This window comes from Agelaius tricolor, unplaced genomic scaffold, assembly GCF_023055355.1.
Source record: "Agelaius tricolor isolate 1412-34295 unplaced genomic scaffold, bAgeTri1.0.p SCAF_9, whole genome shotgun sequence".
NCBI lineage: Eukaryota > Metazoa > Chordata > Aves > Passeriformes > Icteridae > Agelaius > Agelaius tricolor.
The window spans coordinates 18598514-18620819 of NW_027269269.1; the positions used below are offsets into that span (position 1 = coordinate 18598514).

The 22306-nt window shown below is 45.0% G+C and overlaps 1 protein-coding gene across 5 annotated transcripts in view; it reads right to left on the reverse strand.

Annotated features, from left to right (window-relative positions):
• Positions 1–1563: 1563 nt before the first annotated feature.
• USP35 (ubiquitin specific peptidase 35) overlaps positions 1564–22306 on the reverse strand; it is a 28043-nt gene continuing 7300 nt past the window's right edge. For 4 of the 5 annotated variants that reach the window (XM_071432928.1, XM_071432926.1, XM_071432925.1 and 1 more), the window contains exons 2-11: positions 18190–18886; positions 16888–17023; positions 12728–12857; positions 11219–11320; positions 9214–9372; positions 8239–8432; positions 8024–8117; positions 6339–6445; positions 4325–5540; positions 1564–3141 (exon numbers count right to left, since the gene is read on the reverse strand). In XM_071432928.1, the coding sequence (XP_071289029.1) occupies positions 2971–3141; positions 4325–5540; positions 6339–6445; positions 8024–8117; positions 8239–8432; positions 9214–9372; positions 11219–11320; positions 12728–12857; positions 16888–17023; positions 18190–18871 (2991 nt within the window). In that variant the 5' untranslated portion in view covers positions 18872–18886 and the 3' untranslated portion in view covers positions 1564–2970. Of the gene's footprint in view, positions 3142–4324; positions 5541–6338; positions 6446–8023; positions 8118–8238; positions 8433–9213; positions 9373–11218; positions 11321–12727; positions 12858–16887; positions 17024–18189; positions 18887–19201; positions 19287–22306 lie in introns of all 5 variants that reach the window. The other variant, XM_071432927.1, reaches the window with a different exon arrangement.

Consider the following 22306-nt stretch of genomic DNA (forward strand, 5'->3'; position numbering starts at 1 on the left):
GTGTCCTGTATGGGTAAGGAGGGCCTTTAGGATGTTGCTAGGGTTTTTCCTGATACCAGAACCCCAGCCATGTATTTTCAAGCTGCTAAATTGAATTTCATACCATATATCTGCTCTGCTGTATGCAGTGTGAGGACAAATGCTGCCTTCCTCACCCATCAGCAGCTTAGCACCTATGAGCCTCAGCTAAGGACACCAAATCACCCAGAGAACCTTAGCAAAAGGACAAATCCTTTTCTCCAGAGTTAAAGTTCAATTCTCCCTTTAAGACTTCCCTTTAAAAAAAAAAAAAGACAACTGGGAAAAGACACCTCCCTAAGCATAGCTCCTGCAACAGCTCTTTTAGACAAGAGTAGCATCATCTCACATCTGCAGCACACATGGAATCCCAAACCAAGAGCTGGGGACTCCCTTGTGGGCTCTCCTTGACCAGAGGCATGTGTGACAGACAAAACAAGCCAGACTATCTCATATACCATAGCAGATACTTTATCAATATGGCATATGCAAACATGACTGGCATTACTAACACTAGTACCAATATAGTATATACTATTATTGGTGTGGCACAAATAGTAATACACCATACTCGTAACTATACTAGACTTCTATAAGGCCTTTAATATGGTCCCTTATAAAATTCTCGGCTCTTAATTGAAGAGTTTGATGGATAGATGGACCATTGGATGAATAAGGAATTGGATGGCCACATTGGAAGAGCTACAGTCAATGACTCAGTGTCCAAACCAGCAATGAGCAGTGTTCCTCAAAGGTCTGTACTAGGACCAATAGTATTTAATATCTTCATCAGACATAGGAGTATTGGCTGAGTCCAAAAGGGAAGTCCAGCGCTAATAATTAGAGGAAATCAAGAGGGGCTAAACCAGTCAACCTCATTACACCACTGACACTCTCCAGGCTGCCATCCCTGCTGAGAACTGCATGCTGTTTGCCTCTGCTCATCCCAGAAAATCTTGGGGAAAAAAACCAAGACATGCTCAGGAATGAGCTTAGCTATGATACAACCTCTCCGACATTTTCCATGTTGGTTTGACTATCTGCCTTCATTACTTAGATTATGATCTCATCAAGTTAAAGACAGTCTCCTACAAAACCACCTTAAGGCAAACAGCACAGAAAATGTCTTCAGGTGATATTCCAGAATAAAGAAAGGAGCTGGCATGACAGCAAAAGGAAAACTTTTGGCAACCTCTTTGAACAGGAAATAGAGGCCTTGTAATAAAACCAGGAAACACTGTAGGTTCTGTGACACTTCAGCTTTGGGTCTTCATTTATTTCCTCTCAGCACCTGACTTAAAAACAACAAACACACTCCACTGCTCATCTACAAGGCTCCGCTATTAGTATTGTGATGTTCTGGAGGGCACACAGCTCTGCACTAAGGTTCCCATTCCACCTCTCTGTCTGATCCCCTCTTCCAAGCCACCACTCTGCAGGACTGTCCCCTGTCCTTGAGGATGGATGCCTCAGCTACCCCATCTCTTTTTTTGACCCATCAGCCCAATATCAATGAGTACTGCAATAAGACACTAAGTCTATATGTTGAATTAATTTCCTTTATTTATATATAGGAAAGACAATAAAAGAATATGATAGTCTACACCAGATATTTGACCCCAAGTATTCTCTCTAGCAGACTTTCTGCTCACATTATCCATAGCAATGTCTGTGCTTTGCCATTTCCTCCACAAAAACACAATACTCCTACCCCAATATGCCATGGTCAGGATTAGGCCTTGCACTTAGGACCTAAGGCACAAGACTCTGCCACTTGAGCCAGAGAAATCTCTACTACAGGTGTGAGGGAAGAGCAGGCAGGGGAAAACAGCTGGGGAGGGACATGGGAGGGAGCTGTGGTCCTGTAGATGTGCTGCCTGGGGCTTGAGTTGGCCATCTGCCATCAAAATCTGCCCCTGTTCCATTACTGATTTATATAATACATTGGTTTACACAGTATATACTGATATTGGATTGCTATAACATATCTGGTTGGGCTCACCTTGCAAATCAGCATTTTAAAAAAAATAGATCATGAGTGTAGGGGGGCTTTTGTCATCTGCTGCTCAGTTCAGGGTATCCCAAGGGATAACCCAAATTTTAAAGGGCACATCCATCCCAGAAAGCCATCAAATGACAGCAGCAGAAAGAGACTAATGGGGTCCTAAGGACACATCTGGAAAAACAGCTGTGTGTCTTGGCCTGCCGTGCACACTAAAAGCATCCAGAAGTCATCAGTAACACAATGGGTCTTCACTGAAGCCCAGAAACCTCAAATGCATCAGGTCAGTCTCTATTGGCTGGAGGGGTTTGTGCCCCTCAGTCTCTTTTGGGTGTCTTGCAATAAACAAAGCAATAAAAAAGCATAAACTCCCTCTGGTTGACCTGACACTGATTGTCTTACAAGCTCACTGCCTCACAGACCAGCACTGCTACATTTTGGCATTTTCCAGACTTTTTTCTACCTTCGGGGTTTTTCATGGTGGGTTCCCAAACCACATTAAAAAGAAATAATAACAATTGAGCAGAGGTCACCCCAGAACCAACTCAGTGCCATGGGAAGGGCTGCAGAAAGGGTGTGCATGGGACATCTCCATCCCTGGGGCCCTGCTGGTCTGTCTTCCTCCCCACGCCTGTCCCTGTCACCTCCCCAGGCTGGTGGCATGGCTCACAGCAGGCAAGACATGGCTATGATGAAGCAAAAGGGCACTTCTCCGAGCTGTTGGCAGCTGCTCATTTCTGCGATAGCTTAGGTACATTAAGGCATGAAGACCAAGTGCATAGGAAGCAGCGAGACCCTTCAGGCGCCTCCAAATCAGCCCCTGAGACCTTTTCCATTGAAATGTTTCTCAAATCCTCCTCCAAGATGCTCACTGTTATCAGGGTGAGGAAGAGGAGCTTCTGGCTTTGGGCTGGCCCCATGGACACTGCCCATCTGGTTCAAGCTGTTGGCTAAAAGACGAGTCCATGGAAGGAGCCAGATCCACCCCCGCCCGCTGCTGGGCTGCAGCCCCCCGAGGAGCTGTCATCATCCTTGTCCCTGTCCAAGTCTCTCCACCACAGCGGGGATTTCGGCAAGGCAGAAATATAGGCGGCTCTGTTCCTTGCTTCTTTTTCCTGCTCCTGGGAGATGGAAGGGGGGGAAAAAAAATAGAGCACAAGGATATTAGCAGATAAAAGACTCAAGTGAGAGGATGCTCCCACCATCCCTGAGGAGCCAAGAGGCTGTAAGGTATCCCCTGGGAGCTTCCTTCAAATTAAAGTGGGGTGTGATGGCCATGTGCTCTAGAGCTCAGCAGGAGGGATGCAGCAGCTCTTCAGTGATCGAGCCCAGCCCTCCCGTGCCACCTGTGGGAGAGGAGGGACCCCCCCGGACCCCCCCCACCCCCCACCAAATCACCCCACATGCAGGTCATGTCATATGAGACACTGTTGTTTGGAAAGCATTGGGCTCCATCAGCTGAATGAAATCTGTTCTAGTTTGTATTCCCAGCTCGCCCATCTGCCCAGGCAAGCTGTGGATCCCTGGAAGTGTTCAAGGCCAGGTTGGATGGGGCTTTGAGCACCCAGGTCTAGTGGAAAGGGTCCTTGCCCGTGGCAGAGGGTTGGAACTGGATGGTCTGTAAGTCCCTTCCAACCCAAACTATTCTATGATTCTATGATAAGAAGAGAAAAAGGAAAAAAAAAGACTTTGCTTGCAATGGTTCAGGTGAACATCAGAGGTGGTAAGAAGAAACAGCTAGTTACCAGTGAGTGAAGGTGGGAAGGAGAGGAAGGGATAGAATGAAAGGAACAAGTATTGTACAATGAAGGTGGCGAGGCACAGCACAGATTTCCCAGAGAGGCAGTAGATGCTCCACCCCTGGGAACATTCAAGGTCAGCCCACATGGTGGGGGCTCTAAGCATCTGAGTTGAAGATGTCCCTGTTCAGTCTGCAGGGGAGGTGGACTAGATAGCCTGTAAAGGTCCCTTCCAATCCAAACTATTCCATCATCCTCTCTTTCCCAGGCACTTCAAAGAAAATTTCGGGCTAAACTTCCAAGAGCAGACAATAGCAAACCAACCCCAAGCACAGCCACAAGGTGTCTTGTACCAATCTCAGCGCCTAGTTTCATCAGGAACCTATAACCTGGTTATATCTGGGTGCTAAAAATGAAAAGGGATTTGGCTTCAGGGAGTGGGTGGATATCTGCAGGATTTTAACCACAGGACAGGATCCGACTGCTGCCTGGATTTGTGGGAACATGGCCCATGAGTCAGACAGCTGCAGGACCGCATCCTGCTGTGCACAGCAGCGGGAGTTACCTGCAAGAAGAGGATGTTATCTTTGGAAATGGCTTCCATCAAGTCCTTGTGGAGGGACGGTTCTCCATGCAGGCGGCCAGCCTCAGCCAGAGCCTCGTGCAGCAGGCAGCTCTGCCGCTCCGGCCGCTGCCGGTAGAAGAGGACATAAGCAGTGTCCTTGGGGAAGAACGAGGTGACGTTGCTGACCGATTCGAAGGAGGAGAAGGAAACTCTGGTGTCATTGAAGAGGTACCACTGGATTTCCAAGTCCAACTGTTTGTCAGAGGCTGGTTTTGGCACCCCATCTCGGGGCTGCCCGTGGGGTACGGTGTCAGTGCACTCCCTGGAGTAGCAGTAGTAGTGGCCACTCTCGGAGGAGATGCCTGAATGCACCACCACGCTGCAGAGGTCATACACGACAGTCATGAAGCCACTCCCTGGGACAGCACCGTCCTTCCCATGCTGGCAAACCTCCTCAGTTTCCTCTGGAGCAACAAGGATGGGTAGCTTGAGCACCACAGGGATGGAGACATTGTCCAAGATCTTCTTTCTCTTCATAGTCCGTGGGTCGAAAGAAAACCGCAGCAGTGTGAGGATGAGGTAGTGTGGACCCTCTGTCAGCTCTGCCACCTTCTCAGCATCCTGCAAGGATGCACATTTCTCACAGTGGTATTTATTCTCTGCTGTCAGTCTCTCCGGGGATAGAAAATAGTTGATTAAATCTGGGACAGATCTGGAGTCCTTGGGAGCACATGCCTGCTCCACAAAAGTTGAGAGAGGGTCTTTGGCTGCATCCACCCCAACACCATTGCCACGTATGGGATTTGCTGCTTCTCCTTGTTCCTGGGAACATAATGTTTCCACCGACACTGATGGGGCTGCATGGTCACTGGCCATGGGGGCCTTCCTCTGGATCCAGGGAGAGCCCATGAGCTGGCCTGCATTTTCTGGAGGCTCAATGAACTGTGGGCCAATTTCTTCCACTGGTAGAATAGGTGTGCTCCCACACACATTCCTGTCCGATGGAGGAAAAGCCAGGGACAGGTCTGTGAAGACTTCTTCTCGGGAGGAAACATTCAGGCACTTCAAGCAGCGGATCTTTGTCATCATTTTACCCCCAAACATCTTCTCAATCAATGTCTTGTTTAAGTAATGATGCTCCACCGCCTGAGACGTCAAGCTGGATTCCTTGAGTTTCTGGTAGATCCTTTTTCCAGTTTTTTCCTCTTCATGCAATCTTTGGCAGGGGAGAAAAAGGCTGTGTTATGCATCAATACAACACCAAGAGGCAGTCTCTAAAGTAGGGCTCCTGTTCTTCCTGCAAGTAGTTAATCCCAGTTAACCTGCCTGTACCCAGGGGTCTGATGCTGTGGGAAAAAAGTGGGAAGGAGTCTGACAGGATTTGGGAACCTGAAGTCCTCATGTGCCACTGACCACATACTTCTAGAAGGATCATTGGGACAGCAGAGATTTGCTATTTCTAGGTAAAGGCAAGAATCAACACTTTACAGAATAGGCTGAGTGGCTTGTCAGGTGAACCTCTATGGTTGGTACAATTTTAGATTAGGTATCAGGAAAAATCTCTTCACTGAAAGGGTGAAGGGCAGTCAGACATTGGAACAGACTGACCAAGGAAGTAGTGAAATCACTGTTTCTAGAAGTGTTAAAAATGTGTAGAGGTGGCATTTAGGGACATGATTTAGTGGTGGACTTGTTAATGGTTGGACTCAATGATCATAGGGGTCTTTTCCAACCATAATGACTCTGTAATTCTATGAATTCCTTGTGTCCTCAGAGCAAAGGCAGAAATTTTCAAGTTGAACTAAGTTCTGACCCCTAAAATTGTACAAACAGGGTTTCATTAGAAACAGAATTTCATTTCAGACCAGTCTCACGATCCCAACCCTCCACTCTCCCAACTCCTCTGGGTCCCAGCCACGTGCCCTGTTTGCATGTGGGTTAGCACTAAACACTACACTGGGGTTTAGGGATGCTGTTGTCACCAGGCTCCAGGATGATGGCGCTCGTCACGTACCGGTCCAGCAAATACTTGAGGTACTCTGAGCAGTCCTGCTGAGCTCCAGGGGTGAACCAGGGTGGCCAGGAGGCAGAGAGGAAGCTCTCAGGGGAGATGGCAGGTCGCTGGCAGCAACACAGAAGACATGCATTTAATCCTAGCAATTTTTCCTCAATTCCCAAAGGGGGATGGAGAGAGGAGAGGAATGGTTTTTTTAGCTGGTCCACTGGGAGCACAGTGTTCTGTGCCTGATAAGGTCCCTTTTTTCCCCCTACAAAGGCTAATCCCAGTGCACAGGAAGACTTCCTTAGTTTGCTGCAAGTCAGGATGGTAAGGATGAATTTCAGACATTATTTTATGTATACTTTTATAAAATAAACACATGGATATGTGTTTATCATTCAATTTTTAAATGGTTTATTGACCTGATCCAGATAATTCTACTTAATTCAGCCTGAATTTAATTTGCTGCTCCATTTAATTTGATCAGGATCTCTCTCATCAAATCCTTTCATAAAAAAAATAAACCAAAAACAAAACAAACAAAAAAAACCACCAACACCAAACCAAAACAAAAAAAAACCCCACTAAACTTGCACCCAACATTCTGATCACTGCAGGCAGGTAATCTGTGTTACCAGATAATGTAATTGCCGTCATTAGGAAGCAGATATTTAATTAATATGGAAAAAGACCCATTTTTAGAAAAAAGGTAACTTCAAGAACAACCCAAAAAAGAAAAATAACCAAAAGGAAATTAACAGGAAACTATAACCATCAGCTACACCACATGCTTCTGTACTTGTTCATCACAGAACACAGTCACCCTAACCTGCCATCAAAACCTAGATTCTACTATTACCCAATATTAAATTTAACAGGATGTCTATATTTCCCTCTCAGGTCATCTGTAGTGATATAATACCACAATGCTGCCAGCCAGCTCTGCCAGTCAAGGCTTGGGAAATGAAGAAGCCTGGATGACTTGCTTCCCAGCAAGGGAAAATTCACTGCCTTTCCAATATCTTGTCTTTCTAGGAACATAAAGATATATTTTCAAGAGAAAAATTAGATATGACCTAGCTATACCTCCAGGAGTCACTCCATTAAATTTCACATTTGTCATGGGAATGTTTACATTTACTTAAGGGTGTTATTTTTATTTTACGTTCTTCACATGCAGAGGATTCAACAATCTGGAATCTAAGGGGATTTTTATAATTTATAATTTTTATAATCCTTTTAACACAACCACTTTTAAAGCAATTTTCACTGATTGCTAGTGCTTTGCTGGGCAGCAGTGGGACAAGCAAGCTGCTCCAGTCTTCTCCCTTGCTGCACAGCAAGAAACAAAGCCTCTGCTTCACACCAACAGGCTTCTCAGCTGACCACAGATGTAAACTATTACCTAATGGACTTCATTGTCAAAAATATTAGCTATGACATCAGCCCAGCCCAAGAAGACCACAAACTAAAGACAGGCAGCCTGGTGTGAACATAGCCCACTTTCATGGGTGATAGGCGTTTCCCTCCACCTCTCCCAAAATTAGCCTCCTTCATATAAACAAAATTTGTCCCATTACAAAAACCCACCAAGATCCACAGCTCCTTATCAGCACGTTGGAGCCAGCAGGAAGCAACTTGGAGACGAGCCTTTCCGCAGCCGACAGTCCAAACAAATAACTAAAACATTAAATAATTACCTGACTGTGCTCCAAAAATGCAAAGAGCCACTGGAGCTTTGTCATCAGGGGCTGGGAGTTGCCCTCAGATAAATTCAGCACTGAATGCCGAAAGCTGTGAAAGAAAAGCAGCGATGCAATCTGTGAGATGGAAAATCAGTGTGGGACATGCAAGGTTGGAGTGACAAGCAACCCCTGGCGCAGTCTTGAACGGGAGCAAGGGAGTAAAAACTCACTCTGAAGCCATGAAAAGAGACTGTATGATGCTGTTCATGTAGCAAGTGTTTCCCAAGTTAATTAACCCAATCTTTCCTGTCTCTGATTTAGATGCCAGGCGTGGGTAAAAGCAGGCCAGCTCATTCTTCTGGGAGGTCCAAGCATTTTGTCCTAAGAGGTGTTTAATCCGGTCTTCATTTGGAATCGGGAGAGCCTTGGAAAGAGACATCTGTGTTACAAATCATTATCTGTCCTCACAAGGGCCAGCTGAGGGGCAGGCACCAATCCCTTCTCTCTGGTACTAGTGACAGGGCACAAGAAAACAGCATGAAGCTGTGTCAGGGGAGATTTAGGTTGGATATTAGGAAAAGCGTCCAGCATGGGGTGGCTGGACACTGCAACAGTTTTCCCAGGGAAGTTGTCATGGCACCAAGCCAAGAAGCATCTGGACAATGCTCTCAGGCACCTGGTGTGATTCCTGCCCTGTGCAGGGTCAGGAGTTGAACTCGATAATCCTCGTGGGTCCCTTCCAACTCAGGGTATTCTATGATCCCATGATTGATCATTTCCCATGAAGAATTAGTAATGGGCACCTGCAAAACTCCTCTGCTAGAGGCATTCACACAACTAATTTTCCTGCTCTTCACATGAACCTGCTTCCATGCACAGAAGAGTTTACTTGTTTGTATTAGTCCTTTAAAGGCATTTCAGAATAAAGTTATAGCTAAAACCTACAGGCACCTACAGGACTTCTGCAGGCCCACCATTAGAGAAGTAATTTCCTTCAACCTGCCTACACAGGGCTCAGACTCAGAATTTGAATCCCCTCATCCCCTCTCTTCTACCATCATCTGAGGTGTTGAAGTCAGGACATCCCTACCAGTGAGGGACGGGGTCAGGATATCCCTACCAGACAGTCCCTCTCTTCTAGCTACTGACAGAGATGCCATTTCCATATGGAAAGCAGTAAAATGACTGAGAAGGGCATGACTCACTTTAACTGCTTCTAGGACTGGTTCATAGAGGTCTGGGAATCCTGAGAAGCGGAAGAACATGCAGTGGATGAGCTCAGCCAGCTGCTCCAGGGAGCTGGTTGCAGAATTGGAGTCCTCCTTCTTCAAAGAGGCCACCAGCCTGGGGATGTGAGGGAGTAGCTGGAAAAGAAAAATTCACTACAAAAATTACTCCACGTTATTCACAGAATGTTAATACATTTAGGGGAATGAAATTCACCTGCAGGCAGAAAAGACAGTGAACAGGAGTTGACTTCAGGGCCACTCTAGACTTCACCCTTCACCCTTTGAACTCAACAGCAACTCTCTTGTTGATTTTGGCAACCTTAGAGGGTTTTCTGTTGCATGACACCTGCAGGTTTGTGCTGCTGCTTTGCTGAGCTGCAATTGCTATTCTTTAATCTCCCCTAAATCCCACACCCACGATGGAAAGGACATGCTGACTGCCAAGTGCAGGGATTCAAACCTGCAAGGCAGGTAGGTGGAATTAGCCTAGAAGAAATGTTGTCTGCTGTGCTCTTAATTTTATACTGAATACACTGAACTGGAATTGGTATGGTGGGATGGGTGGCAACAGGCATATAAGCAGCACATTCTTTATTTTGCTTTCATCTCGAAAACATAAAAATGCACAAGCAGATGCAAATGCAAATGATCTGTTGCTCACGGGCACCCTCTGCTGACCCTGCAGCTGCACACAGAATTAACGACCGATTTCCAACCCTGCAGATGTGCACTTACACAACCTCTTTCATATTTATATTTTAAGTTATTTTTAGCCCAGTGTAATCCTGGAGAAAAGTATCAGGACCCCAGTCCAGCCATTTCCAGGTTGTCTTTTCCTCGCTTGGTCTTCTTCTCCTCTTTTTCTTTCCCTTCAAAATGTTGAGATTTTAACTATTTCCCTTCCAACAGAAAAGGTTGTTGGGGAAGAAGATCAATTGCAGCACCTTTTTGTACATCAGAATTTTGCCAAGCTATGATGTGAACAATTCTCAAAACCCTTCCAAAGTGCCAGGGCAAACACAAAAAGACATGGTTTGGCCCTGTTGGGTTCTGGTTTTTTAAATAAAGGAGGAAATTTATGCTTATGGGCTATAGATGGAAACTTCAAGCAAAGAGTAACTCATAGCTTTTGGAGTGTTTCAAAATTTGATGTCCAACTGAAGACAACATGTTGGAATTACTCTATTTTTAGAAACCAAAGAGTTTCTCAAGAAATTCACGTTCCTTCAAAGTATCTCCAGCTGAGAAATAAAAAAGCATCAGTTGAAAATGTTGGCTAGCTTTGCTTTTTTCTAGCTTTATCTGTTTGTTCTGTGAACTTCAGGTGAAAAGCCAAATATAAGGGCTTTAACCAGAAAGTACAAAATCAAACATTAATAGAAGTAATCTTTCCATCACTGCTTTTATCAGTTCAATCACTACAAGCATGCTTTTGCCTTCAGCCTCACTTTTTAAATTCAGCATTCCAGAGGCAACACCAGCAGGAAGCAGAGCTGCGCCTTAGTGCCAACAACAAAACAAACTATAAAATGTCACTGTGGAAATGAAAAGTGGATATTCAAATGTTGCCAAAAGTTGGTTTTGCTTTTAACAGAGAATTTGTGTAGTGAAGTGTTCTGATCCAGTCTTCTGGTCTTGCTGCACTGATGTTGTTCAAACCTTTCAAAGATGACCCACCACCTAAAGAAATTGGTGCCACGTGTTGGTGACAATTTAAAGTCACACGTGGGATGGGCCCCACTCAGTCCAACACACAGGAAGGCACCCACTTAGGAAAAGCAAGGCCTGTTTAATAATGTATTCCCTGCCCTCCACAGTGAGGGCCCTCTGAGATGTTCTCAACACAAAGGCTCTACCAAATGCACTCCAAAGCCAGAGTGGCAACATCTGCCACACCTCAGGTGCCCCCCTATCCCTGCTGCCCCACAGCAGGGTTACACTCAGGACAATGGCCTCATCCAAGTGCCAGACTCAGCCTTACCAAGTGAAATGCCTCGTGGGAGTGCTGGAAGCTCAGCAGCATGTACTGCAGGACAGACAAAGCTCCCTCCCTCACAATGGGGTACAGCAGCTTGGAGAAGACCTGGTGGAGGAGAAAAAAAAGCAAATGAGAAGGCAGGATGGCCCTGCAACCAGCAGGAGAAGGGGACAGCAGGAAACAGAGGCACTGGGCATCTACCAGGGCTGCTGGTCTCTTCCTACTCCATGCTGGATGTTGAAGTAAGCAACAGCTCTCCAGAGTCATCTCCTGTCCTGAGTACTGGCTTAGGGCACCCTTAAAAATACTGTGTGGGTTATCCTCACCCTTTCAGCCTTGTGTAATGCCTCTTATGACAGTGCTGCATCTCTATATCTCCTCATGAAAAAACTATGCAAGGACAGCAGAATGCTAGATTTTCTAGAACATGCCTCTTAATTTATTCAGATATTTGGAACTTTATCACTAACCTTTCAGACAAAGAGATAAAAGGCAAGTATCTTTTTCAAAGGCTACATAATTATATTTATTCTACTTTACAAAAAATACCTGTATACCCTCTACTGTTGCCAGATCATAACTTCTAAGGGTTTCCAAAAATCACGTTATTTTCTGGGCTGTGTCCCTTTCCTATGTATTAATAATGAAAGGAAAGAAAGAAAAGCCAGAGATGCTTGGCTACTGTCCCACTGCTCAATGCACTTAAGGGATCACAAAGACAAATGCAGTTATTGATAATGTTCCAGTACTGATAATTATAAAATTACAGTATCATTTAGGTGAGAAAATACCTCTAAAATCATTGAGCCCAGCTGTTAACCCAGCACTGCCAAGCCCAGCATTAAGCCATGTCCCTAACTAAGACATTAAGATGTCCTAGTAGCTTCTATGATGACCTCTTCTGGCGGCTCAGCCAGGTGTTATCCCCACTATATGAAGGAGGGAAGAGTAGGACCACAGCATGGGAAAAGTTCTGAAATAGTGACCAGTTTCAGTGCTTGATCACAGTTTTCAGAGAGAGCAAGTACTCACTGTTGAAACAGATGATGGCAATGGCAGCAGGGGCTTTATGTACAATAATAAAAGAACCAAGCCAGGGCACAAGCTTTAGAACTGACCTGTGACTGTGTAGGCTATTAATACACTCACTGATATATATTTTACCTGTACCAGCCAGCACTTACCCAGGCATGGTCAAAGGAGAGCATGTCACATTCCCAAAAGTAAATTTTACAAGAACTTCATCGTTTGGGAAGGAAAGTGTTCAACTGGTTTGAAAATCCTTGGCTATTTTATTTCCTTTAAGATATCAGTACCTCTGCAGACCACAACCTGCAGAATCCCAGGTTGCTCTGGAGAACATCGTTCCTAGCAGCAAAATCAGTATCCCTTGGGACAGCAAACTCTTTTTTCTCTATACATCTCATCCTATCATTTGAAAGGCAAGGTGATATTTCAGGTGCAAGATGGTATTTCTGTGGTTCACATTCACATTTAAAAGAGCCAACTGACCTTTTCTATTTTCGAAAGAGTGACTTCAATCAAGATGCTGAACTTTTTCACTGCAGCCAAACCCTTCAGCAGAGCAATGATCCACTTGTCTATGTTCTTTCCCAGGGGCCAGGACACCCAGTCAATCATCCTGAAACGAAACACAAACTCTTAAATAAATTTAATGCACATATTGTAAAAGTCAAGCTCCACTCTAGGCCAAACCTCCTCCAAACTGGTGTCCAGTCACTGGGATGAGACAGGCTCTGCACAAGGTATTTCACATCTTGTTCAAAGCACAAAAAAGCCTGAAGTAGAAATACTCCAATGTCACCATCAGATGGTGGTTCTTCAGAGGATCAGGCCCAAGTCCATTGAGTAAAGTGGGGATTTTTTCCAAAAAATTCAGTCTAGTCAAATTCAAGCTTTTAAAACTGGTGCTGTGCTCTACATACTAATCATGTGAGGATTTGATTGAGGTCTCTGCATTGTCACCATTAGAAAACAAATTATACTGGTTTGATCTCTGCATGTTACTGGTAAGGAAAAAACCTTACCAGTTTCAGATTCATATATTTTAGTTCTCAGTGTGGTGTGGGCAACATTGATTTCCAAAAACATATTTAAAAAAACTCCATCTGGAAACTCTAATAGAAGCCAATTATTCCTGAATGTCACAGGTAAAAAAATTTCATTTCTAGCCATTCAACCAACATGTTGTCATGTTTGTTTGCATTATCACCATTAGAAAACAAATTATACTGGTTTGATCTCTGCATGTTACTGGTAAGGAAAAAACACTGAGATTCATATATTTTAGTTCTCAGTGTGGTGTGGGAAACATTGATTTCCAAAAACATATTTAAAAAAACTCCATCTGGAAACTCTAATAGAAGCCAATTATTCCTGAATGTCACAGGTAAAAAATTTCATTTCTAGCCTTTCAACCAAATGTTGTCATGGTTCTTCAAGAAATAAGTGCCTTACAGAAGTTTCTTGTAAAACAATAACCTAAGACTAAGTGATTACACATTGTTTCTATTAAAATTGAATGTTAAACAACCAGGAAGCAAGTAAGACTTGGGATCTCCAAGTATCCAACTTTGCTGGTCATTTCAGTACTTTTGATTTGAAGATACCCCAAACCTTCAGGCTACACCTCAGTTCAGCTACCTTACCCAGTCAGTTCCTTTTACTTATAAATCTGTATCTTATGCAAAATAAAAGAAGGGAAGATAGATAACTAACCACCACAAGGCAAAGAGCCTTGTGAAATTAGTGAAGTTTACAAGGAACTGGAAAAATGAAACTTTAGTCAGTAAAAAATCCTTGAAAAGCAGCATATGTTGGGGTGTTGAAAAATAATAGAAGTCAAGCCAAGGTGGAGAATAAAGCAAATGCCAGAGAAGCTTGCACAGACATTTGGACCAGAGGAGAACAAGGAATGCCATGCAATCGCTGTATGTGAAGATGCACAGCTGTCAAGCATCACCAACACAAGAGGAAGATCAAGGAGTCACAAGGAAGACCCTGAGGATTAGAAATGTAGAACTGGAGGGAAATGTATTGATTCAAAAGGCATGCAAGGCACCAGAAATGGAGGCTACAGTAATTCATCTGCCTGAAGACAACCAGGCAGATGCCAGGTGACTACAAGTTCCCAGTGTAACAGCAGCCATGGAAAGGACCATCACCACCTGTGGTGCAGAAAGAAAGGTGTTCTCCATAGCAAAACAATAACCTCAGGCTCTGGTCTGGCTGCCATGGTGAACATGGTGCACAAACACCACCATCTGTGCCCAAGACCAATGAACTGTGTGGAAGAAACTTGTTCAGGTGGTAGGGGAAATGAAGAACACTTCCTGCAAGAAAAGCTTAAAATAACCTGGCTTGTTTAGCACAGCCATGAGAAAAAGCAGAGATGAGAAGGGACTGCTCTTCCTGCACATATTGAAGGAATAAACACCAGGGAGGCAAAAGATATTTCAGCTATTTCTGTTGGCATAAGATCAAATGAACTGTAAGATGGCCAGAAATACACACAGACTGGCTGTTAGAAGAGAGATTTGACCCAGTAAAGCAACCCAGTGGTGGAAGAGCTGTGAGAGAACAGCAGTGGGAACATAGTCTTGCTTTGAGGAGCAGAGTTGAACATTAATGAAAGGGGTCTGTAATGTCAATGCTATAAAGCAGGGAGATGGATCCAGAGATTCAAAGGTCTTTTTTCTCCCTATCTTCTTTAAACAGGCCTAAAATAACCTTATTTGATTGAAGCTATACTTTGCTAGCACTGGTAGCTAAGTTACAGTGCTGCCCGTGTTGCTACAGTAGGAAGAAATTAAGTTTTAAATTCACATTGCACAATCCACAAGTATTTTAGTAGTGATGACCCTAATTTGACAAAGGAGTCATTGATTTGGTCTGCTAAACTTTTAAAAGCCTAGACCCTGATCTCCAGAGGTTGTAAGTGCCTGCATAGCTGTGAGACAGCAGATGCCTTCTGCATCCAGAGCCAGGCTCTTTGGAACAGATACATCCCCAGGGGAAAAAAAACCAAACCCAAATCTGTGAGTACCTCTGACGTCACAGATGCACGGTAATAGAGTTTATCTAAAAATAGACCAATTCTGTAAAAGAGCTTGTGGTGTGCACTTATGCCAGCAGGTGATAGCCTTGCTTTTTCTACCACCAGTTGTTCTTTACATGATTGACCAGAAGTTCTACATAAGTCCAGTTTATTCCCCTGCTACTCCCAAACCCAAAGTTTAGGAAAAACACTCCTGCATGCAACCAGTTTGTCGGGGATACTAGGCTAAAAGATCTTCAATTTGTACATTTTCCTTTGATTTTCTAGGCATGGAGCACACATATCAAACAGCCTGGGGTCATGCTGGTTTTGGGACACCCATCTGCCATAAATATGCTGCCAAAACTTCAACATTTATCCTACGTGATGTTAATTACATTTTGTGGGCTCTTACTAATTATTTACTCCTCCTTCTGCATGACAAAGACTGTTTTAAGGAATGATGCAGGAATTTAAGGAATTGATTTGGCAATCTCTGTATTTAGACACTGGCACTCTAAGAAGATTTGTCTGGAGCTTGTAGCCACAGGTGTCCAGAAAGAGAAAAAGATAGAGAAGAGGGTTAGGAACTGAACTAATAATCTAATATTTTGTCTTGGGTTGCTGGACTCTGGGAAAACCATGATCTTCCCTAGCAGGCCAAAGAGAAGCAACTCTGTTCTGCATACAAAAACTTCATCAGGAATAATATGTTTCTGTCATGTAACCATATTGGGAAGGACACACAAATCCTGTAATAAGAAGAGGAAAAAAGATGGTTCCAGTGAGATCAAGTCAGAGCAGCACCCCTGTGTTAAGTGGACACACCACTGCATGTGAATATCATCTGTTTAAATGGAGACCTCTAAGGGAAGTATGGGTTAAAGACAGAATCATGGAATAATTTAGGCTGAAAAATATCCTTAAGATCATTGAAGATACACTTAAGTAAGTGCAGAGCCAGGCACTAGAGCACAGAAGAGCTGTAGGACTTGGACATAAGAGTGCAAAGAAGACCTGGTGATGCCAAAGAGGGCACTGGTGCTGCAAAGACCAGGTCTGCCATATCAGGTAGCCTTTCACCCACTACTCTTCATCATGCTTTGACTAGGTCTCCATTGACTTTGTCTGTCCGGCTGCAGCACACCCACCTGACAAAGGCCAAGGCGGGACCTGGAAACAGCTGGGCATACCTCCCTCACATAAGTCTTTAGCTGTAACTGGTGGCTTAAGAAGATATCCTTCTGAAGGGAGACAGAGATCATAATGAAATCATGAAAAGGAGATTTTGGGGAAGAAAAAGGCCTCAATAGCTTCAGGAAAAAAAAAATCAAACCTCTTCAACATAGCCTATATTGGACATCCGATAATGCAATTATTTATAAGAAAATAAACTAAATTAAGCCAAACAAATATAATAATAGTCATAATCATAATAAAAACCACTCTTTATTCTAGTTCTTTCAGGCCTCAGGGCTAGAAGAAATAATACAGAAGTTTTTCTTTTCCCTACACACTCCTCACCAGACAGCACCAGCCAAACTGCTTGGGCTAAAACCACACAGAGCATTTCTCCAAACTGAGTTAAAGCTTTCACTCCCACAGCCTCTCCTACCTGCCAATGGCCATCATCATTTGCACATCAGTGATGCTGTCATCATTGGTGAGGTTTCTTATGACGCCATCCATGAGCTCCAGAGGGACAAACTGAACCACGCTGGCCAAGGCATTGGAGGGCGCTTCCTGTTCCTCTGCAAGACACCCAGAGGGATCACCCCCAGCAGTGAAGATGTTAGTTGACAGGAAAAACAGGCACACTAGGTCATTTCTTGTCCTAAAAACCAAATAATTTCTGCCCACAAAAAATAGAATCGTAGAATTGTTTAGATTGGAAAAGCTTTCAAAGATCCAGTCCAACCCTTAACCCAGCACTGCCAAGTCCACCACTAAACCACATCCCCATATGCCACATCCACACATCATGGAGCAGACACTGAGCTGCTGCCAATGAGCAGTGTAGAGTCTACCATTGGCTGTGCTAGGAGGACAATTCCCCAGATCCCAGTGCAGCACATAATGAAACTGGATCTTAGCAGATGGCTGCTCCCTGAAGCCATATGTAGCCCCAAGGGAGGAAGAGATTACAGGCACGTGTTTGGCCCCACTCAGGTACCAAATTTCCTCTGCTTGCTCTCTTTTTACTAAATACTGCAAATAATTGCAAAAGGATGCAACTGCAATTTTGCCTGCCTGGAAATGGGCCTCCTTCCAATGGATGAGGCTGTCATACTGAAAAACCCATCTCCTGTTGTCTTAGGAATAGCTAAAGCAGGAGCTCACCAGCCTTTCATAGCATTGGTACCTCCCAAAAACCTTCTGAAACCCTCCACAATAACCTAAAAGCCCCAGAAGTTGAATAAATATTGCCTGTCTCACCCTAAGATGCAACCACCCTTCAGACAGTCAGTAGGGCTTCATACCTCTAGGTCAGTAAGAAATAACTGCTTGGCTTTATCCCTAATCTCTGGTAGGGAGCAGGCTGTGGGGCACCACCAAGGCAGCCAAAAGAGAGTGGATTTTCTAAAAGCTCTCAAGTTCCACTCTAACAAGCTGCAGATAAGATACTTTCCCTGAAGCCCAGCTGATGTTGGAAAGTGCTGAACACAAACTTGTGCTGCAAATGCTTCCATCCTGTTAGCAGCTCCCATCTGCAGACTCTCTCTGGTTTCAGGGTGATATTGTCTTCCCAGCTCAGAGCCCTGGTAACTTTAAGAGATGCTTGTATGTTATATTTAAACTGTGGCTGCATTTCTGTAGTGGATGAAAACTCTGCAAGATGCCAAACTAATTGAGTTTGACTTCATCAGAGCCAACATTTACATTCCCAGTCCTTTTTAAATTATTATTTTTAAATTACCTGTTGAAGAAATGATAGTGAACAGTTCTTTCAAAGAGGGCAGGATGGCTGAGGTCTGTGTCCTCCAGATCCTCTGCAGCAGACCACTCACTTTGTTCACCTGCTCCAAAAACTCCATGATCTCCTCTTCCCCCTCGGAGACACACTGGAACTGCCCAATGCACCGGATCAGCTGCTGACAGAACAGGAGCTGGTGTTTTCCTGTGGGAATGCACTGAGGATGCTGCGTTAAGAGTTTGCTGATCTTCGCACACTGCTTGGGGCTGGGCCTCTCGCAGACTTTCCGGAGCACCTCGATCCTCAATAAGCTGAAGATGCTGTTTGCTGATGGGCTTTCCAGGACAAACTGCAGTCCTAACTGGATATAATCAAGGACATAGTGGCTTCTCTTTCCCAGAGGTCCATAGCCTTCCTGGAGGAGACTCAGCAGGAAGCGGACATTGAAGAACTCCTCAAATTCCTCTGGGTGATAGTGGCCATAGACCTCCAAAACCTCTTTCCCAATCTCTCGTTTATACTTGGTGTCCCCAGTGAGATAAAGCTTGGTGGATAGCTCCAGCATGGACCAGCACTGCTCGCTGTCCATGGGCTGCTTCGCCGCCTCAATGACGCGCCTCACAAGCCCTTGCTTCACATTGTTGGGGTAAGAGGACATCACTACAGCTTCCAGTATCTTATCCATCTCTGCTCCCTGGTCCTAAAAGAGAGGGACAGAGCAGCAGGTTAGTTCAAGGAGGGTCTGCCGAGCTTTTAAGCCCAGGCTGGGGCAAGGGAGCTCAAAAAAGCAGAGCTATCTGGAACCACTCTGAAGAGGGTAATTCTTGTGGCTTTTTCATATAGCATTCAGAAAGGTTTCCATTCATGATGTTTGACTGAGACTCAAGACCCCAAATGGAATGAATACAAAAAGATACAGAACTTCTTCTGATCAGTCACAGATTTTTGTCTCGCAAACAACCAAGTACACATCCACTGAAGGCACAAGTGGGAATTAAGGGAGACAAAGTCTTACAGTGGTGTCTGCTGGCTCAGGTGTCCTCAAGAGGCAGAGATGGTCCCGATGATTGTCTTCACATTCAGGGAAGGAGAGAAAAGCCCTGGGAAGCAGAGGTGGGATTGCAGCCTCTCTGTGCAATGGCAGGGGTGTTTGTTTAACATTTACACCGTGCTGCCAGCCACTCCATCTGAGTGGTGCAGTCTTGGCTGCTCCCCAGGGACCTGCCGCATTTGTATGCGGGACCAAAGCAAGCGGGGAGAGAAACTGCAGAGTCAGGCAAAGTTTCCCATTTGTCACAGCCTGAATTCACCAGCAATAAAGCATTAGAGAACAGTTTTTAAAACACAAGGAATTCCCAAGGAAAAGTTCAGAATAACATTTATAACCAGCTGTTGGATGCACTACTGCATAAAAGAAACAAAAACCAACAAAAACCAACAAAAACCAAACCATTATAGAGTGATAAAATTAGACAGTCAGGATTTCTTATAATGTATTACAGGGACTAAAAAGGCTCATCCACAGCAGGTCCCCCCAGCACAATGCACTGCACAAATACACATTTGGAGAAAGTCCCTTCCTGCCTATAGCCTAAAATGAGCCACACTCATGTATTCGACCAGAATAATAATCCCCACCTTTCTGTTCCTCAGCTCCCTAATCTGTGAAATGAGAACAACATGCACCAGTTCCTAGTGGGGCTAGTAGAAAGATCCTTCATTAGCACTTTGGAAGCATTTGAAGTTTTTCAGGTGGACAGGGTTACGAAGAATACATATGCAGATGACATGTACCCCAAGTATGGTTTTCACAGATGACAGCCAGAAGAGACCTCAGCAGATGCCATCCAAGGACCATGCCATCCCTGGAGAAAGCCTCTATCTGAGCCAGAGAGTGTCTTTTCTCCTGTAGACAGCTGCTTGAGGGTGGAGAAGTAAAACCATGCCAGACACAAACATCAAGCTCTGACTCACAGCTAATTGGCTGGGAAGCCTTCCCACTTCACCAAATATCACCTCTTCCCATCATTGCTTGCCCACAATCTCCCAAGATGACAAAAAACCATTACTGATAAATATATATACATATATAAATATATATATATAGCCACCTCCAATCCAGCGATGACCACAGGCTACATTGCAGTGCCTCTCCAAGAACCACTTTGCCCTTTCTGGCCCCTGCCTGCTGACTCATACATTCCTCTGCTCATGTGCTGGATTTATTTTTTCTCCCATCAAGCACTATTGCTGCCTTCCCTGCAACAAGCTATGGCAGAGCTAATGCTCTCCATCACACTGTTTTCCCAGGATAGAATATATAAGCAGGACTCCTGAGGGACCAGCCTGCATTAAACCAGTGGGAAATGAGGACAAGATAAAAGGAGAAGACAAAATCCCAGAGATAATGTCTTTTCACCTCAACAGAAAGTACCACAGTGTCAGCAAAGGCTAAAAGTCAACCTGGAGAGCCGATGGGGCCTGCAGACAGTCCAAAATCAGGAGGAGCATTTGTCCTTGCTGCAGCTCAGTGGCTGCCTTGGCCAAACACAAACTGGCACACACCTGCAGTCAGGCTGGTAGCCCTTTCACCTCCCCTCTGCAGGTTCCCAGCCTGATCCCAGACACCCCAGTCATCTGGCATATAGATAAAGGGCCAGGAGGAGATAGGAGGATATACAGTGTTCATTAGTTATGTCTCACTATTACTTCCCTGGAGCAATCCATGCTGAGCCAGGCACAGTGATTTGGAAACACCACATGTTGCAGTGAGATTTCCTATTTTACCTATCCCAACCTCCCCAGGTGTGCCAACCTTTCCCCCTCCCCCTTTTGCCCTCCTGCCTCAGAGCTGTCCATCAATCCTAACATTCCAGCAGGGCGTCGTGTGGTTGGCAGATGCCCCTCAGGTCCGGGCTCTTTGGCCTGTCCAAGTGTCTGTATCCCTTGAGCCTTCCCCTCCTCACACCTGGTTGGCCCTCACCTGTCCCTCCCCTCTCCCTGTCCCCGGGGCTTCAAAGGACACGAGACCATGCGGCCGGGGTGTCTGTCTGAGAGCTGTTACCATGTTCAGAGGCCTACCGTGCTGCAATAAAACTCTGGATTTAAGCTCTATGGCAGAACCCACTGCTTTTCTCTTCACTGTTGCCTGAACCTTTTCCATCAGATGTAAACTGAGTTCCTACTTTGCCTGGATTTGTTCTGAGTGCCCAGCTGCAGCATGCAGCCGGCCAAAGGTATCTCTGGGGTGAAAACACCACAGCTGCCGCCTTTGGTCCAGCAGCGAGGCCAGATGAAGCCAGGCACATCCCACCCAGAAACATTCGGAGTCTAATATTTAATAACCACACAGGCAGGATGGTCAAACAATGGCTACAGTTCTTTTAGACCTAACCCCACAAATCACCACAGTCCCCTGGTGTATGTGGTGTTGGGTGCTCTCGCTGTCCCTCTCAGATATGATGGCTGCCCACCACTGTCCCCACTATGATTGTGCTTTTAGCTACTTTAGCATTGCCAAACTTCACCAGGTTTTCTATGCAAAGAGTCTAATTTCATCTGAATTTTGAGATAAACTTGCATCTCCTAAAAGGGCGTGGTTCTTCCTCAGGCTGATCACAGAAAGGGACAGGAGGATGGGCTTCCTCAGTGCTGCTGCCTGGAGTGCAACTGGGTCACAACTGACATTGTGTAGTAGGACACGGCTGAAACAAAGTCTCTTCACAGTCAATAGGCAAACAAGTCCCAAAGGATCATCTTCCTCAGCAGGAAACATCATAATGACTTATATGGACATAAGGACCTTGAAGACACACAGAGAGAACCACCTGAGTTGACCTTGTGGTGAAGGATCCATGTCCTCCTCACCAGTGAAGGGCTTTGCAGGACAAAGCTAGGCTGTAGGTAATACAGTCCCACCTGCACCTCTCCAACCACCCTGTGGCAGTGGGAGGGGACAGACAAGCCCACGGCTCTGCTGTGTATCAGGGTAGACCAAACTGCTCCCTGGGTGTGGGCCAGACAAGGCCAGGATGGAGGATGCTAGCCATATATTACATATCTGTGTATATGTTATATATATATATATCCATATAGGCCATATATTACAAATCTGAGAACC